The sequence below is a fragment of the Theobroma umbraticum genome, unplaced genomic scaffold (assembly GCF_002168275.2).
Source record: "Theobroma umbraticum cultivar Fairchild unplaced genomic scaffold, ASM216827v3 scaffold_95.0, whole genome shotgun sequence".
In the NCBI taxonomy this organism is placed as follows: domain Eukaryota; kingdom Viridiplantae; phylum Streptophyta; class Magnoliopsida; order Malvales; family Malvaceae; genus Theobroma; species Theobroma umbraticum.
In genome coordinates this window covers 8,055,998-8,071,610 of record NW_018397257.1, presented here as the reverse complement: position 1 = coordinate 8,071,610, position 15,613 = coordinate 8,055,998, and the positions used below count along the sequence as shown (strand labels likewise).

The window sequence follows — 15,613 nt, the reverse complement described above, 5'->3', positions numbered from 1 at the left end:
TAAGCTTTCGGGATGAACATGTTAACTATTATCATTTCAATAAACAGAGGCACAATATGATATTAAGATCACGGCTACAACATAAATAAGCATATCAACAAATGAACTAGATAATTCCATAGACAACCATTACGTACAGCAATTCCCAATCACACACAGTAAACCAGGCAGTTCGGTTATAACTTAAAAATGAACACTTTTGAGGAGAGTGCAAGGGAATGATTGAGTACACTCTCCATCCACAACTATAATCGTCTAATATGAGCAATCAATAGGGGCGATACCGCCTGCTATCGTTGCTGTGTTTTCCCCTGCTTGAGCTGCCACCACTCTTGCCGCCACCCCTACTAGTTCTCTGCTGTACAGGTGGACTTTGAGGTTGAGCTCCGGGTTGTTGCCTGCATGGATAGATGATTAAGGGTTTAATTCTCGGGCACATATCAGAATAACAGCAAGTCACTACAGAACCATCTCTTTCAATGTGAAAATTACAAACTGCATCCACAGGAGTTCAGGTTACCCAATGACTAATTGACCCTCAGACTGGCTCAAATTTAAATATGCAAATATTCAAAGCCTTTTTTGAAAGCTAAACCAAAAAACCAAGTCAACAGATGAGGAAAACATGCCTCTTCCCCATAGACAAATTTCAACTAAGGGCCAAATCATCCTAAATCACTTTAATTTGGCGAACACATTAACCACATCCAGTAATCCAACTTCAGTTGAACAACTCACTTCTAGGCGAGGGAAGTAATTCAGCATAGCTAATTCATCTGGGCTCTGAGTCAGAGGTGGCAAATGGGCAGATTCAAATGGGTTTGGATCGGGTCATCTCAGGTTAAGGTCACATGGATTTGGATCTTTTTGACTTCTAGTTGTTCCAAATTTGAGTAATTTCAGTCTTCGGTCAGGGTAGAATGAAATTGGTATTCAAATTTTGCATTTTTTAGTGTTAAAAACAGGTTATTATGGCTTTGGGTTGAATTGATGTCAAGTTCAAATCATTTCGAATTCGGGTCTTTGACTTTTCGGTTGGTTTGGCTTCTAGTTTTTTCAGGTGGGTTTTCAGGTTTGGCGTAAATTTGCCACCTCTACTTTGAGTGGTTCATAGGAATTTTAAAAAGAATAAGAAAATATAAAGGAAAACAAGGAGAATAAAGATCAAAGAAAAAATAAAGAATAAAACTCCTTTTTCTTTTACTAATTATCATATATTATATTTTGATATTAAGGTAAGAAAAAGAAATCGTTTAATTTTTTACATTGCAAATTTCTTCTTTACTAGTTTCATTCATGTTTTCTTTTTTTTGACATTCTGCCTGAATCAAACAGAGCCTTAAATGAAAATGTCAACTAATTCAATCTAGGCTTGTTCCCCAAAAATTATGAACATGTGGTCAAATGGCTCTTTGCTTTCAGGAACAGGCTGGCAAGTCCACACATGACCATTTTATACGACATTGACCTATAATGTTTCTATGGGAATAGCTGATTGGACATACTTGCTAAACCAATTACAAATAATGCTAAATCTCAGGTGGTTATTGGACCCTAGACATTACACCAGTGAAGAGATAGAGACAAGGGTCAAAAGGAACTGACAAGGTCCTGCCTTGCCATAGAAAGAAAGAGGATACAGATTTTTAGAAGTTCAAAATATTGGAAATAAAATATAGTTATTGAACTTACAGAACATATCCAATCCGTCCATCAGGTAGAAGCATTGGCATCATTGACATGCCAGTAGGGGTTGGTCCCCTACCATAGATTAAGGGCTGTAGGTGACATAAATTTTTATATCAGATAAAATCTAGTAGTCATAAATCTGCAAGTAAACATAAGGATGATAAAGAGATTCAGAGCATTCTTTCATCCTAATATTATATGATCTTGACTGGCACTCCAAAGGTCAAAATACAGTTCATTACATCTGTCACTATATTTCTCACTGAACAAAATTAACATAACAAATTTGAAGACATTCAACATATAGAAATTGGAGATAAAAAGGTTAAGCTAACAAATTTTTGCCCCACTTCCTCAAGCACCCACTGCCAACCCAAAGAAGTAAATATACTATGGTTTTTTTAAACTTGAAAATGAAAACAAAATAGAGAGACAGGCATTCAGGAGTTAGATGTTAATCCTGTAGAGGAACTTCCAGCCATAAATTATACCACAATCAAACTATCAAAGGCACTCATGGGGATACAACGATAGCCAGGGAATATGCAGAACATCAACAACGTAAAACTTCATATGCCAAAGGCCTAACACCCAATGATTATGCAGACATGTAATGTCAAATGCTCTAATCTGAAACAAGATACAGGTTCTAATTCAAAAACTCTGCTTTTAAAATTGTCCTTTTTCTTTGAAAAAAAACTCATATCTCAAAGCAAACCCAAGCTAAAACAAGACCAAGAATTTAAAAACATAGAGCTTTATCAAATAAAAGCCAAATATAGCACCACATCTAAAATATCTTCCAAAGGACCTCCTTCAGTGGAACCATAATAATAATTCTTATAAACTAAACTGGGTAAAGATCTGGTTCAGACAGAATTATAGTGACAGACACAAATAGTAATAAGCCACAGCACAAACTCAAATATTTAACAAGGATATCATCTACATTCCAAATAGGTCAAATGCAGAGGTAGTATAAAATTGAAAGTACAAACAACTAATGATCAACTCCAGAGTATTCAGAAAAAATTATGAAGTAAGATATAGAAGCATTCAAACATGCACCTGTACACGCACAGAGACAAATATCTCACCTGTGCAAGGCCTGCAACACCATATCCTGGACTTAGAGCACCATAGGCACCCCCAACCAGACCATAGCCAACATGAGGTGGATAACCAGGAAGAAAACCTGAATTCTGAGAACTTGAACTCCCAGCAGTCTTTTGATCTGCCTGTGGCTTTGCAAGAGAACATTCCACAACTTGCCCTGAAAAACAAAACAATAACATTCAGAATACATCCACTAAAAAGAAAACAAAAAAATGGGAAAGAACTCAATAATCACCATCCAATTCGTATTTTTCTGTGTTCTTCAGTGCTTTCATGGCACACGATCGCTCCGCAAAATGAACAAAACCAATTCTATTTCTCTCTTGTCCAGGTTTTGCAGGAGGCAGAACCACTTTTGTGATCTTTCCATGATGCTCAAATAGCTTCTTTAACTGATCTTGTGTCACATCCTTTGGCAAATTCTTTACATAAACTGCCTTTACCTGCATAAGATAGGTTAACTTAAATTACCAAATCCAAAATACAGTTAGGAAGACACCCAAACAAATAAATTGCAATCAAGGTGACAACCACCAGAAAGGAAAACCGACTCACGAAGCGAAGGAATACTTGGCATATCAAAAGAAAAGCTCAAGTAACAAATCCATGAAAACAGGATAGAAAGCTAAAGCAAAGATATAAAACAGTTGAAATAAGTTAACAAATGTCTAAGCTATCAAAAGATAAAGGCCAGCCCAGTGAGAGAGGCTCCGCATTGTGGTGGTTAGAGGGCCAAATGTACACAGGCTTACACTAATTTTGCAGAGAGTTTGCTTCTACGATTTGAATCCATGACTTCCAGGTTAAAATGAACCAATGCTCACCCTCTAGCCGAAAAATTTGATAACCAACTATTTAGTCAATCTCCCCACCCCCTTCCCCTAACTCAGACACACCTCTTCTCCTTACACAGAAAAAACCAACCAATGGCCCTCAATTGGGGAGAACCTATAGATAAAGAGTATAAGAGATAGATGAGGTGATTGCTCCGAATGAGAAGTTTCCATGCTATCAATGCACATGATACACAGAAGAATGCACGATGTCAGCCTCAACTCAAAAAAGTGGGGTATGGAGCAACAAACCCATCCAACGAAACATACATGAACAAATAAACTGCCAAAAGAAGCCTCCAGGAAACCAGGAGGGGAAAGAGAGCAACTTAATGGTACCTGAGAAGCAGCCGAAGAATCAGCATTTTTAGGATCAGCCCAGCTCACAGTTGGAGCATTATCACCCAGCCTGAATTCTGGGTTCATCATCTTCTGCCTCGAATACTCAGCACATGCATTGTTATAGTACTCAACAAAGGCAAAGCCCCTGTTATTACTTGAGTTCTTCATATCCTGCAAGCATAAAAGCAAATAGAAAAGACTACTTACCATAAGACAGCCCTTTAGAGATCAACAGTAACCAATAGTCTCCAAAACGAGAGTCTAAAATAGATATGCACAAGTTCATGAACTAACCTTCACCAATTCCAAACCAGTAACTCCAGGCCCAACCTCTGACACAACCTTCCTCAGGTCTTCCTCTCCCCAGCTTCTAGGAATATTGCCAATAAACAATCGATGCTTTGATTGGGATGTAGAACATTTAATTTTTCTACCCTGAGAGAGAAAGAAGCCACAAAGTTCTTCAGCAAACAAAGAAACATACTTGAAAACATCAAATATAATAACATTGTTGTCAAAAAGAAAGAGAAAATGGGGATGGGTACTCCCTAAGAGATTGTTACTCATCTCTAAATTTTATAGGTTGAACTAACATCTTTGTCATAGAGTTATACATATAGAGCTAATAATCAGTAAGTTGCCTTTCAGGTTAAGAGGGTCATGCAACATTTTTAGTTTGGACAACATTAACATGTACATGATTGATAAGAAAATTTGTTACCTTAAATTCGGCATTGTTTAGCTCATCAATGGCTTTAGAGGCCAACTCTACGCTTCTAAAGGTCACAAATGCAAAGCCCTTGTTTTCACTTGAATCTTTACCTTTCATTATCCGAACCTGACATCATAGAGTATGATGAGTCAGTCTTATCTCAACAAAGAATAAAAATAGTTCCTCAAACAGCAAAAGAGAGTACCTCAGTAACTTCTCCAACAGATTCACAAAAGTCTTTCAAACCCTCCGGAGAAACATCATGTGGAATGCCTCCAATATATACTTCAGAACCATGAGGAGGGCGAGCAAGAAGCTCAGCATGTTTCTTCTTTTCGTCCCCATCTTCAAGTTTAGTCTCATCAGCATCAGCCCCATTGGCATTTTCATTATCTTGATCTTCTTCTTCAACCTCTTCTTCCACCTCCTCTTCTATCTCTTCCTCTTCTTCTTCTACCTCCACTTCTTCATACTCCACCTCTTCCTCCATGGTCTCCTCAGGATCGTTGTCTTCATCAAGATCAACCCTCTCGTCAGACTCAACAGCCTGTTCAGGCTCACTTGGTCCTTCAGATTCCACTGACTCACCAGCAGTATTTGCCTTTGGTCTTGGCATCTTATGTATCTATTTAAACAAGCTTGCAAGGCAATTCTGAAGAAGGCACAGAGGCCAGAAGAATTCAAGGGAAGAAGTACACACATATTGAAAGGAGGAAACAATATGAAAGGCCACAAGGTTCAGATATCGTATCTCAGTTGAACCCGTGTCATGAGATAAGACTCAAAGGGGGTTGCAAGGTTAAAGACTTTCATCAAAGGTATAATTAAGCAGTAGATTTTAAAGAGAAAGGCAAAAGATATTTCTGAATGATAATTAAGAGGCTTATGAAGTGGTGCAAATTATCAAGGAATGAACTTGCTCAAATCAGAGCAAGGATCACAAGACTGCTGTCCAAAAAAAATATTGACATGTTTAAGCTTAAGCCAGTTTCATTCAAAATGTAATGCAAAGTGACAAAACAAAATTACGAACAAATAAGCAGGGATGACTTTATTCAGATATACAAAAAGAAATGAGCTTGCTATATGGAAAAAGAAATACGGAAAAAGAAAATCAAGCAACCATAAAGCATCAGTTCCAAGCTAAATACACCATTCCTACACTCTGGTAATAACTTAAAAGACAAGGACTGAGATTCTTACAGGCATTATAGTTTGTTCAAATCTTTTTTTAAATTCAGCCATCACCCTAAACAAGTTTTTCAATAGTCAACACTTAGTCTCTAGAATGTGATCCGGACTTCATACAATTATATAGAACTAATACCAATAAGTTGCATTAAATTATTTTCAAGGCTTCTGACACTCAATTAACAAATCATCTTCACAGGCCACAAGACAACCAGACAGCTCATATTCCACATTTCCATGTTTTGACTTGAAAAATTAAAACTCAACTCAATAATTGGAATGCAACCCATCCAACAAGCCGAAGAAAGTTTTTTCTACTTTCTTCGTCAAAATCACCAGGAAAATTAAATAAATAGAAAACAGACTATTCTGAACAAAATAAAAAGGAAAAGGGCAAAATATCAAAACTAAAACCCACGAATCCATCTCTGGTGTTGCACTAATTAAGAACCTAGGTCAACAAACTTGTTTTCTTCCATAGTAAAGACTGTCATTTCTTTGCTGACAACTTCCTGAATTTTTCAACAAATCTATACGACAAAGATGTAAATGGATAAATAGCCTCCATTAATAAACTTCCTCTTTTTTTTGCAATTCTAAGATCCCCAGTTCACTTTTATACCAAATTTGCAGAATTCCTTCACTTGAGAGGATTTTTAACCAATCAAGGCATAAAATTAATTGAGCATAGAACTCTAAAACACACTAAAAGTTCAAACATAAAGTTCAAAATTCTGAAAACCCAACGAAATTCAACAAATACCCACCACAAATCAGCCCCGGAATGAACGAAAAAGTTAAAAAAAAATTAACCCAAAATGAAAGTACATTTTTCTCGAGAAACAAGCAACAATTGAAACTTCATAATTATAAGTGAGAGAGAGAGAGAAAATACCAGAGTTCTCGGCGTAGGGAAAATAAGGTAAGAAGCTTTGAAAGCTGAGAGAGAGAGAGAGAGAGAGAGAAAGAGCGTAAGCTTTGCAGTGTAAGGTTCGGAAGCAATTGAAGAAAGAAACGGAATTTTTTTGCTTTTTGAGCAAAAATATAAATGGCGGAACAAGCCCTAAAAACTAAAACATTTATAATGGGAGACAACGTCGACAAAGACTTGTACCTTTTAATAACCCGTTTTTCAAAAGCTTTTTTGCAGTGCAGCCTATGAGCATGCATTGGATGCGTATCTTATTTTTAAAGGATTATCTTTCGAAAACCCACCCACAGTTTTGGGAAATTTCATTTTAAGCCCCCCAGGTTTGCTCGTTTTATGTTTTGTTGGAAATTGTAATTTGTAGATAATATTTAGTTTTAGTCCAAGGAAAAGGAATTGCTTCTTTTTTTTTTTCAAAAAAACAAACAAAAAGAAAAGATATTATTAATGCATAATCTATAAGAAAGCCATTGAATTATTCAAAAAATTAATAATCATTAAATCATTCAAGATATTTTTCTCTTGTAAAATTTTTTCTGTTTTGCTTTATATTTTGTTTGAAAGTCCATTTCCCATGCCTGATGATTGAGTTATCAAACTGACAACACCATGCAAATAGGCTAAAGAACTACTTAATCCAAAACTTGCATTTGGTGTTGTGATCAAAGGTAAATGGAGTCAGTGCTTTGTTACCAAACTCATCATCTAAATTGGGCTTTGATTCAATCAAGTACCAGCTTCTCAATACTCAAAACGAACTTCCACTCACAGGATATTGACTCGACCTATCTATCTAGGTAGTTCTCCATGAACAACTCTATTACCATTTTTGGGTCAAAGCCATACAACATGATAATATTATGATAAATAAGGCTGAAAAGTTTTTCGATTCTCTTCGCTATGCGAGCCTCTTTACAAGTTACAACACTTCTAACACGACAAAAGAACAAAAATGAAACAACTACAATTCTAAACAAATTCAAACTCTACCAATGACCTGTAATCTGGAGTCCAGCAGTGTGCAAGTAAAAATGAACATTGTTAACTTGTCCAGTTTGAGCCCATTGCACCGCTTGAAAACAGGATATATCTTTAAAGTGAGCAACCATCTTGGCAGGCAAATACTGAACTATCCTAGAAACTAGAAAATATTTTATAAATATCATTGGAAAGTACTTCCAGGGAACGTGACAAACAAATTGCATGCTATCCTGTTACATAGTCCAAATTTGCTTCTGCTATATCATCTGCTGATGAAGATCAGCAGCCTGCTGAGCCAGCTCCACCACCATAGCCTCGTCAAAGAACTTGTTAATGCTCACATCTTCACTCATTCCCTGGAAGGTTCAACAGAAAATTCACACTTGTCAGTCGTGCTTGAATTTTCATTTTTGAAAAAGGTTCTTTGTCCATTTTAGAAATGAAATGCCTGTGTGTGTGGCATAGGTGGATAAAGTAGCTATACCTTTCTACGCCTTGTCTTAACCATGAACTCCCGAGCAAGGTGCTGGATTGGTGCAGGTTCGAGAGGCCGCAAAACTATACTCTTGTCCAGGGGATCTCCAGGAACTATGGCCCAGTGGTCAAATACTGAGAGACAAAAAGCTTGCCCTTGCGTGTGGTACCTTAGATCTGTCTCGAATCCAAATGACTCTATCACAGGTAAAAATGCCTGAATGGAAAAGGGAACCAAATGAAATTGTAAGCATATACCTGGGGTAATTGGGAAGCTATTAGGCAATTGTGCGAATGATAAAACATGCCAGAATACACCTTCCTAACCGATGAAATTAACAAAGCAAACTATGTAATTCATATATTTACTACTATCTGTCATCCCTCAAATTAATAAATCAAACCAACAGTCATGCAAAAATATTAAAGGAACTCAAGCTTAGCTTCCAAACCTTCACAATATAAGCTGGCGTTCCAGGCTGTGGGACATCAGCCGTAACATGGCCACGCCTACGAGACAAGACCGTATAGATAGCAGAGACACAGTCAATTGGCGTTTGTATCTGAAACACAATCATAAACTTTAATCACACAGCATAAGCAGGAGAAAGAAGCTTGTCATTTGAAGCAGTTGCATGTGATTAAAAAGTCGTAATTTTCTTTTCTTCCCTCTTTATTGATAAAAATAGGCTTGTTTCCAGGTAGGATTGACACCTCAGCATAGCCTTTCCTCACCCTAGCAGGAAGAGGATGCCATTTTCCCCAAGAGCCATACATACCAGGGCAAAATGCAAATATAATATTGAGAATTATTTCAGCTTTCATATGCTGAGAATACTACATACATGGTTTTTTATTCCTCTTGTCACTGTAAAAGAATGAGCAACTGCATCCGGTCTACCTTGGTTTGCAGTATTATCTCGTTTCTTTTGCTTATTTACTGGGGCTGGAGCCAGAGATTGATCCTGGGTCCAGTATAATACGCCCCCTAAAGGGAGAAATAGAAGCCACGGGGAATATCATTGAAGTGGAATGAACATACCTCCACATAATATACAGGTTCCATAAGTCGTGGGGTCGCCATAAGGAAAGCTGAATAGGCCACACGTCGAGCTGTGGGGATGATCTGTCCAGATCCTCGATGCAATGGCTCAGATGCAATCCTTGCATCTACTATTTTGAACTTGACGTTTCTAATTGGTTCATCACAGAGAGGTCCTTCTCTAGCACCCCACTGAAACCTGTTCAGCCAAATGTGAAATCATTAATCACAGGCAGTAGATTAACTACTTAGAAGACGGGAAAGCAAGATATAATCTTACCCTTGGACAATAGAATCCCTGACAGCACCCAACAATGTCTTGTCAACTTCCGTAGGGAGTGTATCATCTAATAAAATATTAGGTCCCTGCAAAACAAGATTTGCAATAACAGCATACATTAACCAGAGTTACCAATTACTAAGACTTGAATTCCATTTTTTCTGCTCTTTACAACCAGGAAGAACAAGTTAGGATCACCAAGTCAGGGATTAAGTCAGAAACAACAAAAGTTTGCACTTTTGTCACCTGCTTATCAGGGCCAAATGCCCAGATGGAACGTGCAGCAAGCAAATCCCAGTCATATTTTGTCTTGAAGAAGTCACCAAGTTGCTTCCGACTCCAATCAACACTTACAACACCATTCTCAATGTCCTCAGCAAGACCTCTCTCCAATGGCTCTGCAATCTTAAAAATCGTGGAAAGGTATGTGATCAAACAGCCTGAAAGCAAGTACTACTAGTAATTATTCCTAAAAGCATCTAGATATAATGAAAATTGATGGCAGTCTTACCATGGTTATTTTATTCTTCTTGTTGGGTGTTTCAGCAAAGCATTTCATTGATGAAGACTCTACCACTGTTTCGCAGAATGAGACAACAGGATCTGCCACCTATATTAGGGGGAAAGCATAAGAAGTGAAAGCACACATATTAACTCAAAGCACATCCCTTATGATAGAGAAATGAATTTCAGAAAGAAATAAAATCAAACTAGTACAAGGAGTATGAAAAACTAAATACCTTAACTTCCACCTCGGAATAGAGCTCCCTAAGGTCCTTCATAATTGAGTCCAAGTACAACTCTCCAGTACCTAATATAGTGTGCTCACCAGATTCCTCAACTTTAGTAATAGCTAAAGGATAGCTTTTGCTGATCTTCCGAAGCCCTTCCACCATTTTGGGCAACTCACTAGGATTTAAAGGCTCAGTAGCTGTTTTTACAACAGGAAGTGTATTAAACTGTAAAGGCCGGAATATATACACATCTTCATCAAGATCCACATTACAGAGGGTGGCAGTTTTCATAATTGAAGCATCAACACCTTCAATGAGAACCCAAGAACCAGGAGGAGCACTGCTTATGGGTATTCTATATCGTGCTTGGTAGATCCATAATTTAGTTACTTCTTTTACTGTCATGTCCTCCTCATCATCTGGTGAATAGCCTTCTCCCAGCACTCTCAAAGTCTGCCCTGTTTGAATTCTACCACCATAAACTCTACCAAAAGCATCAAAAACGCTACAATCTGACTTGGGATATAGTTTGGTCACGTTAACCATTAGGGGGCCAGAAGGATCACAATCAACCATGGCTTTGTAAATCATAGAATGTTTAGGTCCTGTATATGCGTGATCAACCTTCTTAGCTGCAGCATCCTTGGGAGATGGTATGTGCTGAACCAGCATATCAGTGAAGCCTGAGGCTGACCCAAAAACCGTACTGCAAGCCAGCCTTAGTAAAGGCCTTACATTTAACTTGTAAGCAGCATTGCTAAGTGTGACACCCAACTCTGCAAGAGTTGACTCCACACTCTTCCTATGTTCACCAATCACCTGGCTATATATCTTATAAAGGGGTTCAAGCACAAATTCAACAAATGATCGTTCTCCTCCACCTGCAGGGGGTTTCCTTTTAAAAGCCCTCGTATCAGGATGATAATAAATATCTCCCCAAAGACGAGATGCAAACTTCTCAGCATCAAATGGAATTCCATGGAGTTTGACATATAATTTTGCAAAAGACTGCAAAGTGAAGGACCATCCTGCACTGGCACCAGCAAAACAAACATTTCCAGCAGCAGGATCAACAACTGGAACACTACCAGCGGTTGTAGAGGCGGCAGATATATGGTTATTGATTACTTCCAGGGTATGCCTTAGCTTATGGTATGCATCCTTGGGAGGCAACTTAAGTTCTGTTATCAGCCTGTCAACCTTAAAAAATTAAAAAAGTATAAGCACAAGAAAGTGGTGGAACATCATTTCCAACAAAAAACTTATAAGAGATATATGAAGCATTAAGGTCAAAAGTGTTTACTTTGTTTATTACAACTACAAAAGGTAGGCGCTCCTGTATTGCATGGCGTATAGCTCTCTCAGTGTTTACCTGTTCACAACAGTAAGGCATAAGTATCACTCTGAACAGCTCTATGTTAGTTCTCCATTCTATGAACAGCAGCTATACCATGTAGAAACCCAAGTTCAACAATTGGTAAAGAAGTTGATTTGAAAAAGATTTGACTCATAATTTAACTGCAATAGGTCTCAGAATACTCCTTCTCTTTGGAGTTCATTCTATACTCTTATGTCTACCTCCAAATATTCATAAAACATTTCCCATTTCCAGGCATGAATTAGGCTGATCTCAAGCATAGGCATTAAAAGAAGGCCAAAGTAAATGGATCATTATTATGCAAACTAAAATGATATGCATCAAAGATACACTTACCATCACTCCTTCAGCAGCATCAACAATTAACACAGCACCATCAGCAAGCCTAAGAGCAGCAGTCATTTCATCAGAAAAATTCACATGACCCGGAGTGTCCATGATGTTACAGAGATAGGATTTTGAGTTACTGTCCTCAAGGACAAGAGACATTGGGATTGCCTTGATAGATATCCTTCTCTCTTGCTCATCAATTCTCGTATCAGTGTATCTCATGTGCTTCTCACTATTTTCATCAAACGTGTTCATATGGTGGGTTTGCTCAACCAACATGTCCATAAACACAGTCTTCCCATGCTGCAAGTGTCCAACAAGGGCAACATTGCGGACCAAACCCGGATTCGACATCAGACCAATAAGAAACTGGGTCGACACATAAGTCGAAGAATCCTTGACTCCAACCTCAAACTTGATATTCTTAACAGGCCTAATAATGGGTTGTTCAAGAGGCTGCTCATCTTCATCCATAACCAAGGTCTCAACATCCTCACCATAAACCTCTTCAGCAGTGGGGTAATACTTCTTGTCCTCAGCGAGAACGATCTGATTATCCATATCAACATCATTAGCAGCTGTAATCCATCCATTAGATGCACCAGGTGGAGCCTCACCATCAGATTCTTCTCCCTCCTCTTGGGCATGCCTGTCAGGGAATTCTTCTTCTTCTTCTTCTTCCTCGCCTTCACTCTCCTGATCGGACTCAATCTCGGGGCCAATGTAGTTCCCAAACTCATCATACAAGTTATCATCCATTGCTTAAATTCCTAAGTCTGCCCACATTGCAAAAAATCAGTAAATTCAAAACAAATAAACTAAAGTATAAAACAAGACCTGATTGAATTCTACTAAGATTTGGACACAAATGGACCCAAAAGAACACAACTTAAATACAAACCAAACCTGTTGGCATGCTTCAACATCAAAATCCAAGGAGTATCAACAAAAAATATATCTGATATTTTAAACTTTTTAAGCTTATTGACCAAATTAATAACATTAAAGTCCAAAATTGAAGCCTATGCTCAGCCTATCTAAATAAAATGCTCATTTGCACTAAACCCAGAAAATTTTCTCTAACTAGAGATCTCGTAAACTCTTCAATTATTATATTCCATTTCTGGGTTAAATTAAGAAAGTTCTTCTACAAAAATAAAAAAAGGAGCAAGAAACAACGCAAATTCAAGCTCTTTTTCAACAAGGCAAGTCATGAAACACATAAACAAAAGCTTTTTGTTCAGAAGAGAAAACATTAAAAAATCTGTGAATCTAAATGAAGAGGCCAAAATAGATAACATAAGGCAGGTAAAAGAAAAAGGAGAAGAACAAACCTTGACGCACTGAAGAACAACAAAAACAAAGGAAATAGAGAGGTTTAGAGTGGAACTATGGGAGGTTTTGGATACTTCAACCAGGTTGTAAGCAGGGGGGCGGGCACCGTTTTGTCTAGAGAAGTATAGATGCTGTATGTAAGCGAATTGGGCTGAATATGAGCCTGTTTCTTTTTGCAAATTGGACTCTTTTTTTCGTTTCTTCTCCTTTTCTCCAATCTTCTTGGGCTTGGCAGCCAGGCATTTAATTGAGGCAAGGCGCTCTCGTCAGTAGGCTCGAGCAGCCTCATGCCACGGGATAAATTTATTACTTTTCTATTTTAATTTCTAAATTTATTAAAATTTTAATTTTTTAACAGTTTGACATAAATGTTTATTGTTCCATTTCCATGAGATGAATATGAAAAATGATTTTGTCCATTTTCAATCAAACTAGTCATTTTATTTAAAATTCATTTCGAATAGTTAAATAATTTTAATATATATTTTATCATTGAATTGAGTAATAACAGTGTAAGGAAATAACAGTATCAAAGCACATTTCCATTATCTAGAGGTTTTTATAATAACAGTTTGAGTCAATTAATCAAAATAGAAAAATGAATCAAAGAATTTTCAGTTCAAGTATTTAAAAAAAAAAAAAAAACCAAGTAGCTAATCCTTGTCATATAGGCTATAAAGCAATACTGTAATTCAATAATGAAAATGTGAAATGGAAGATTAAATTCTAGATTCAAGAACTCAACATTTTTTACTTTTCATAAAAAAAAAAAAATAAGATTTAGAATTGAACAAGAGTTCCCACTGGTCGCACCTCCGCTTGCTTCTTTTGAACTGCCATCTCTTCTTTCTCCTGCTTCAAAAGTGCCAATTCATTATGCTTTTATATCCGTGTATGTAAAGGGGTTTTTATAAAAAAGGAGAGGAAGCATTGCAAAAAAAAAAAATGTATCGAAAGTGACGTAAAAGAGGATCGAAATAGTTTTTGAAGTATTTAATATTGTGATAGGAGAAACAGAATAAGTAAAGAATTGTAAAAGCTCTATATATAGTGTTAGAAATGACGATTATTTAAAAATAAGTTTTAATATACGTAATAAATGATATTATTATAAAACACTTTAATGCCAATATTTGTTATTGTAACTAATTATGTAGATGTTAAAAAAGTGATTTTATTACATATATTGAGTAATAGTTAGAAATTCATTATATAACCATTGGAGTAATAGGGTATAATAAGACTTATTCTCAAATAAAAAGTAATAGAAAAAAGGTATATATGAAAACAAGTTAAGAAAAAAAAGTGTCTGTGAATAGATATAAAAGAAAAAAATGTACGTAAATAAGTACACGAGAATAAAATAAAAAGGAGAAACACTTTATATTTCAATAAAATGTTAAGAAAAAGACTTTGTCACTATCTCCATATCCAAGCTACCAAGTTAAATTCTACTATTTATTTTGAGTTGCTTTGACTATTATCCGTCTGAAGTGTCATTCCGTTCAAAATAATTACTTTACTTATATTAATTGTTCTATGTGAAGTAATACTTAACTTGTTCTAGTTGTTTTGTGAAAAATAATGTTTTACTTGTTTTAGTTATTTTGCATGAAGTAAAGTTTCATTTATTTTAATTGTTCTCATTATTCTATGTATAGCATTATGTTGTAAAAATAATTTTTAAAGAGAATGAGTAGTAATTCAAATTAACTATCAATAGTGTAAAAATGATTTATGAGAATTTTAATTTGATGTTATTTTCAGTTTTACTATTATGACTTATTGTAATATTTGATTGGTAAAAATAATTTTAAAATAATAGAGAAATAAGTGATTAAAAGATAACAATGTCTTTTATTATATATATAATTAGTTATTTTATATTTTATTTTAATATTAAAATATAATAATTAAAATATATTTATATAAAAATATTATTATGATTAAAATATTAATAAATTTAAGTAATTTTTAAATATAAATATTAATTTCTATATATATAATAAAAAAATTAAATTCTTTTTTTATCAAAAAAATACTCTTTATATAATTTAGTAAAATTTACACCAAAAGACAAAATTAAGTAAATTTTTTTTACATTTTTAATCATTTATTTTTTATTTTCATTTAAAATTTAAAAATTCATTATTAAAATATTAGTATAATTTTTTATTTTTATATGTTTTCTCTATTTGCATTTTTTATTTTTTATTTTTATTTAATAATTTAAATATTAATATTTTTT

The 15,613-nt window shown here is 35.7% G+C and overlaps 3 protein-coding genes across 6 annotated transcripts in view; all 3 read right to left on the bottom strand.

Moving 5' to 3' along the window:
- Positions 1-5: 5 nt before the first annotated feature.
- On the bottom strand, positions 6-7,101 carry LOC110412714 (heterogeneous nuclear ribonucleoprotein Q-like). Of its 4 annotated transcripts, XM_021423326.2 has the most exons (10): positions 6,998-7,101; positions 6,779-6,822; positions 4,898-5,344; positions 4,702-4,818; positions 4,275-4,415; positions 3,978-4,151; positions 3,041-3,248; positions 2,787-2,962; positions 1,693-1,778; positions 6-398 (listed from the first exon to the last, which is right to left on the bottom strand). In XM_021423326.2, exons 3-10 carry the CDS (start codon positions 5,306-5,308, stop codon positions 269-271), a joined length of 1,443 nt encoding a protein of 480 aa, XP_021279001.1. In that variant the 5' UTR covers positions 5,309-5,344; positions 6,779-6,822; positions 6,998-7,101; the 3' UTR covers positions 6-268. The 4 variants fall into 4 exon arrangements, with proteins under 4 accessions (XP_021279001.1, XP_021279002.1, XP_021279003.1 ...); XM_021423327.1 differs by lacking the exon at positions 6,998-7,101 and having other exon boundaries at positions 4,898-5,640; positions 6,779-6,967; XM_021423328.1 differs by lacking the exon at positions 6,998-7,101 and having other exon boundaries at positions 4,898-5,637; positions 6,779-6,967.
- Positions 7,102-7,669: 568 nt separating this feature from the next.
- LOC110412513 (110 kDa U5 small nuclear ribonucleoprotein component CLO) lies at positions 7,670-13,477 on the bottom strand. The gene is made up of 11 exons (XM_021423054.2): positions 13,365-13,477; positions 12,037-12,806; positions 11,626-11,694; positions 10,329-11,522; positions 10,100-10,198; positions 9,835-9,993; positions 9,589-9,674; positions 9,309-9,507; positions 8,719-8,829; positions 8,277-8,483; positions 7,670-8,148 (listed from the first exon to the last, which is right to left on the bottom strand). Exons 2-11 carry the CDS (start codon positions 12,787-12,789, stop codon positions 8,050-8,052), a joined length of 2,976 nt encoding a protein of 991 aa, XP_021278729.1. The 5' UTR covers positions 12,790-12,806; positions 13,365-13,477; the 3' UTR covers positions 7,670-8,049.
- Positions 13,478-14,145: 668 nt separating this feature from the next.
- LOC149527458 (putative pentatricopeptide repeat-containing protein At3g13770, mitochondrial) overlaps positions 14,146-15,613 on the bottom strand; it is a 2,218-nt gene continuing 750 nt past the window's right edge. Inside the window, exon 2 of the mRNA XM_089782915.1 lies at positions 14,146-14,217. Coding sequence (XP_089639041.1) covers positions 14,146-14,217 — 72 coding nt within the window. The remainder of the gene's footprint in view (positions 14,218-15,613) is intronic.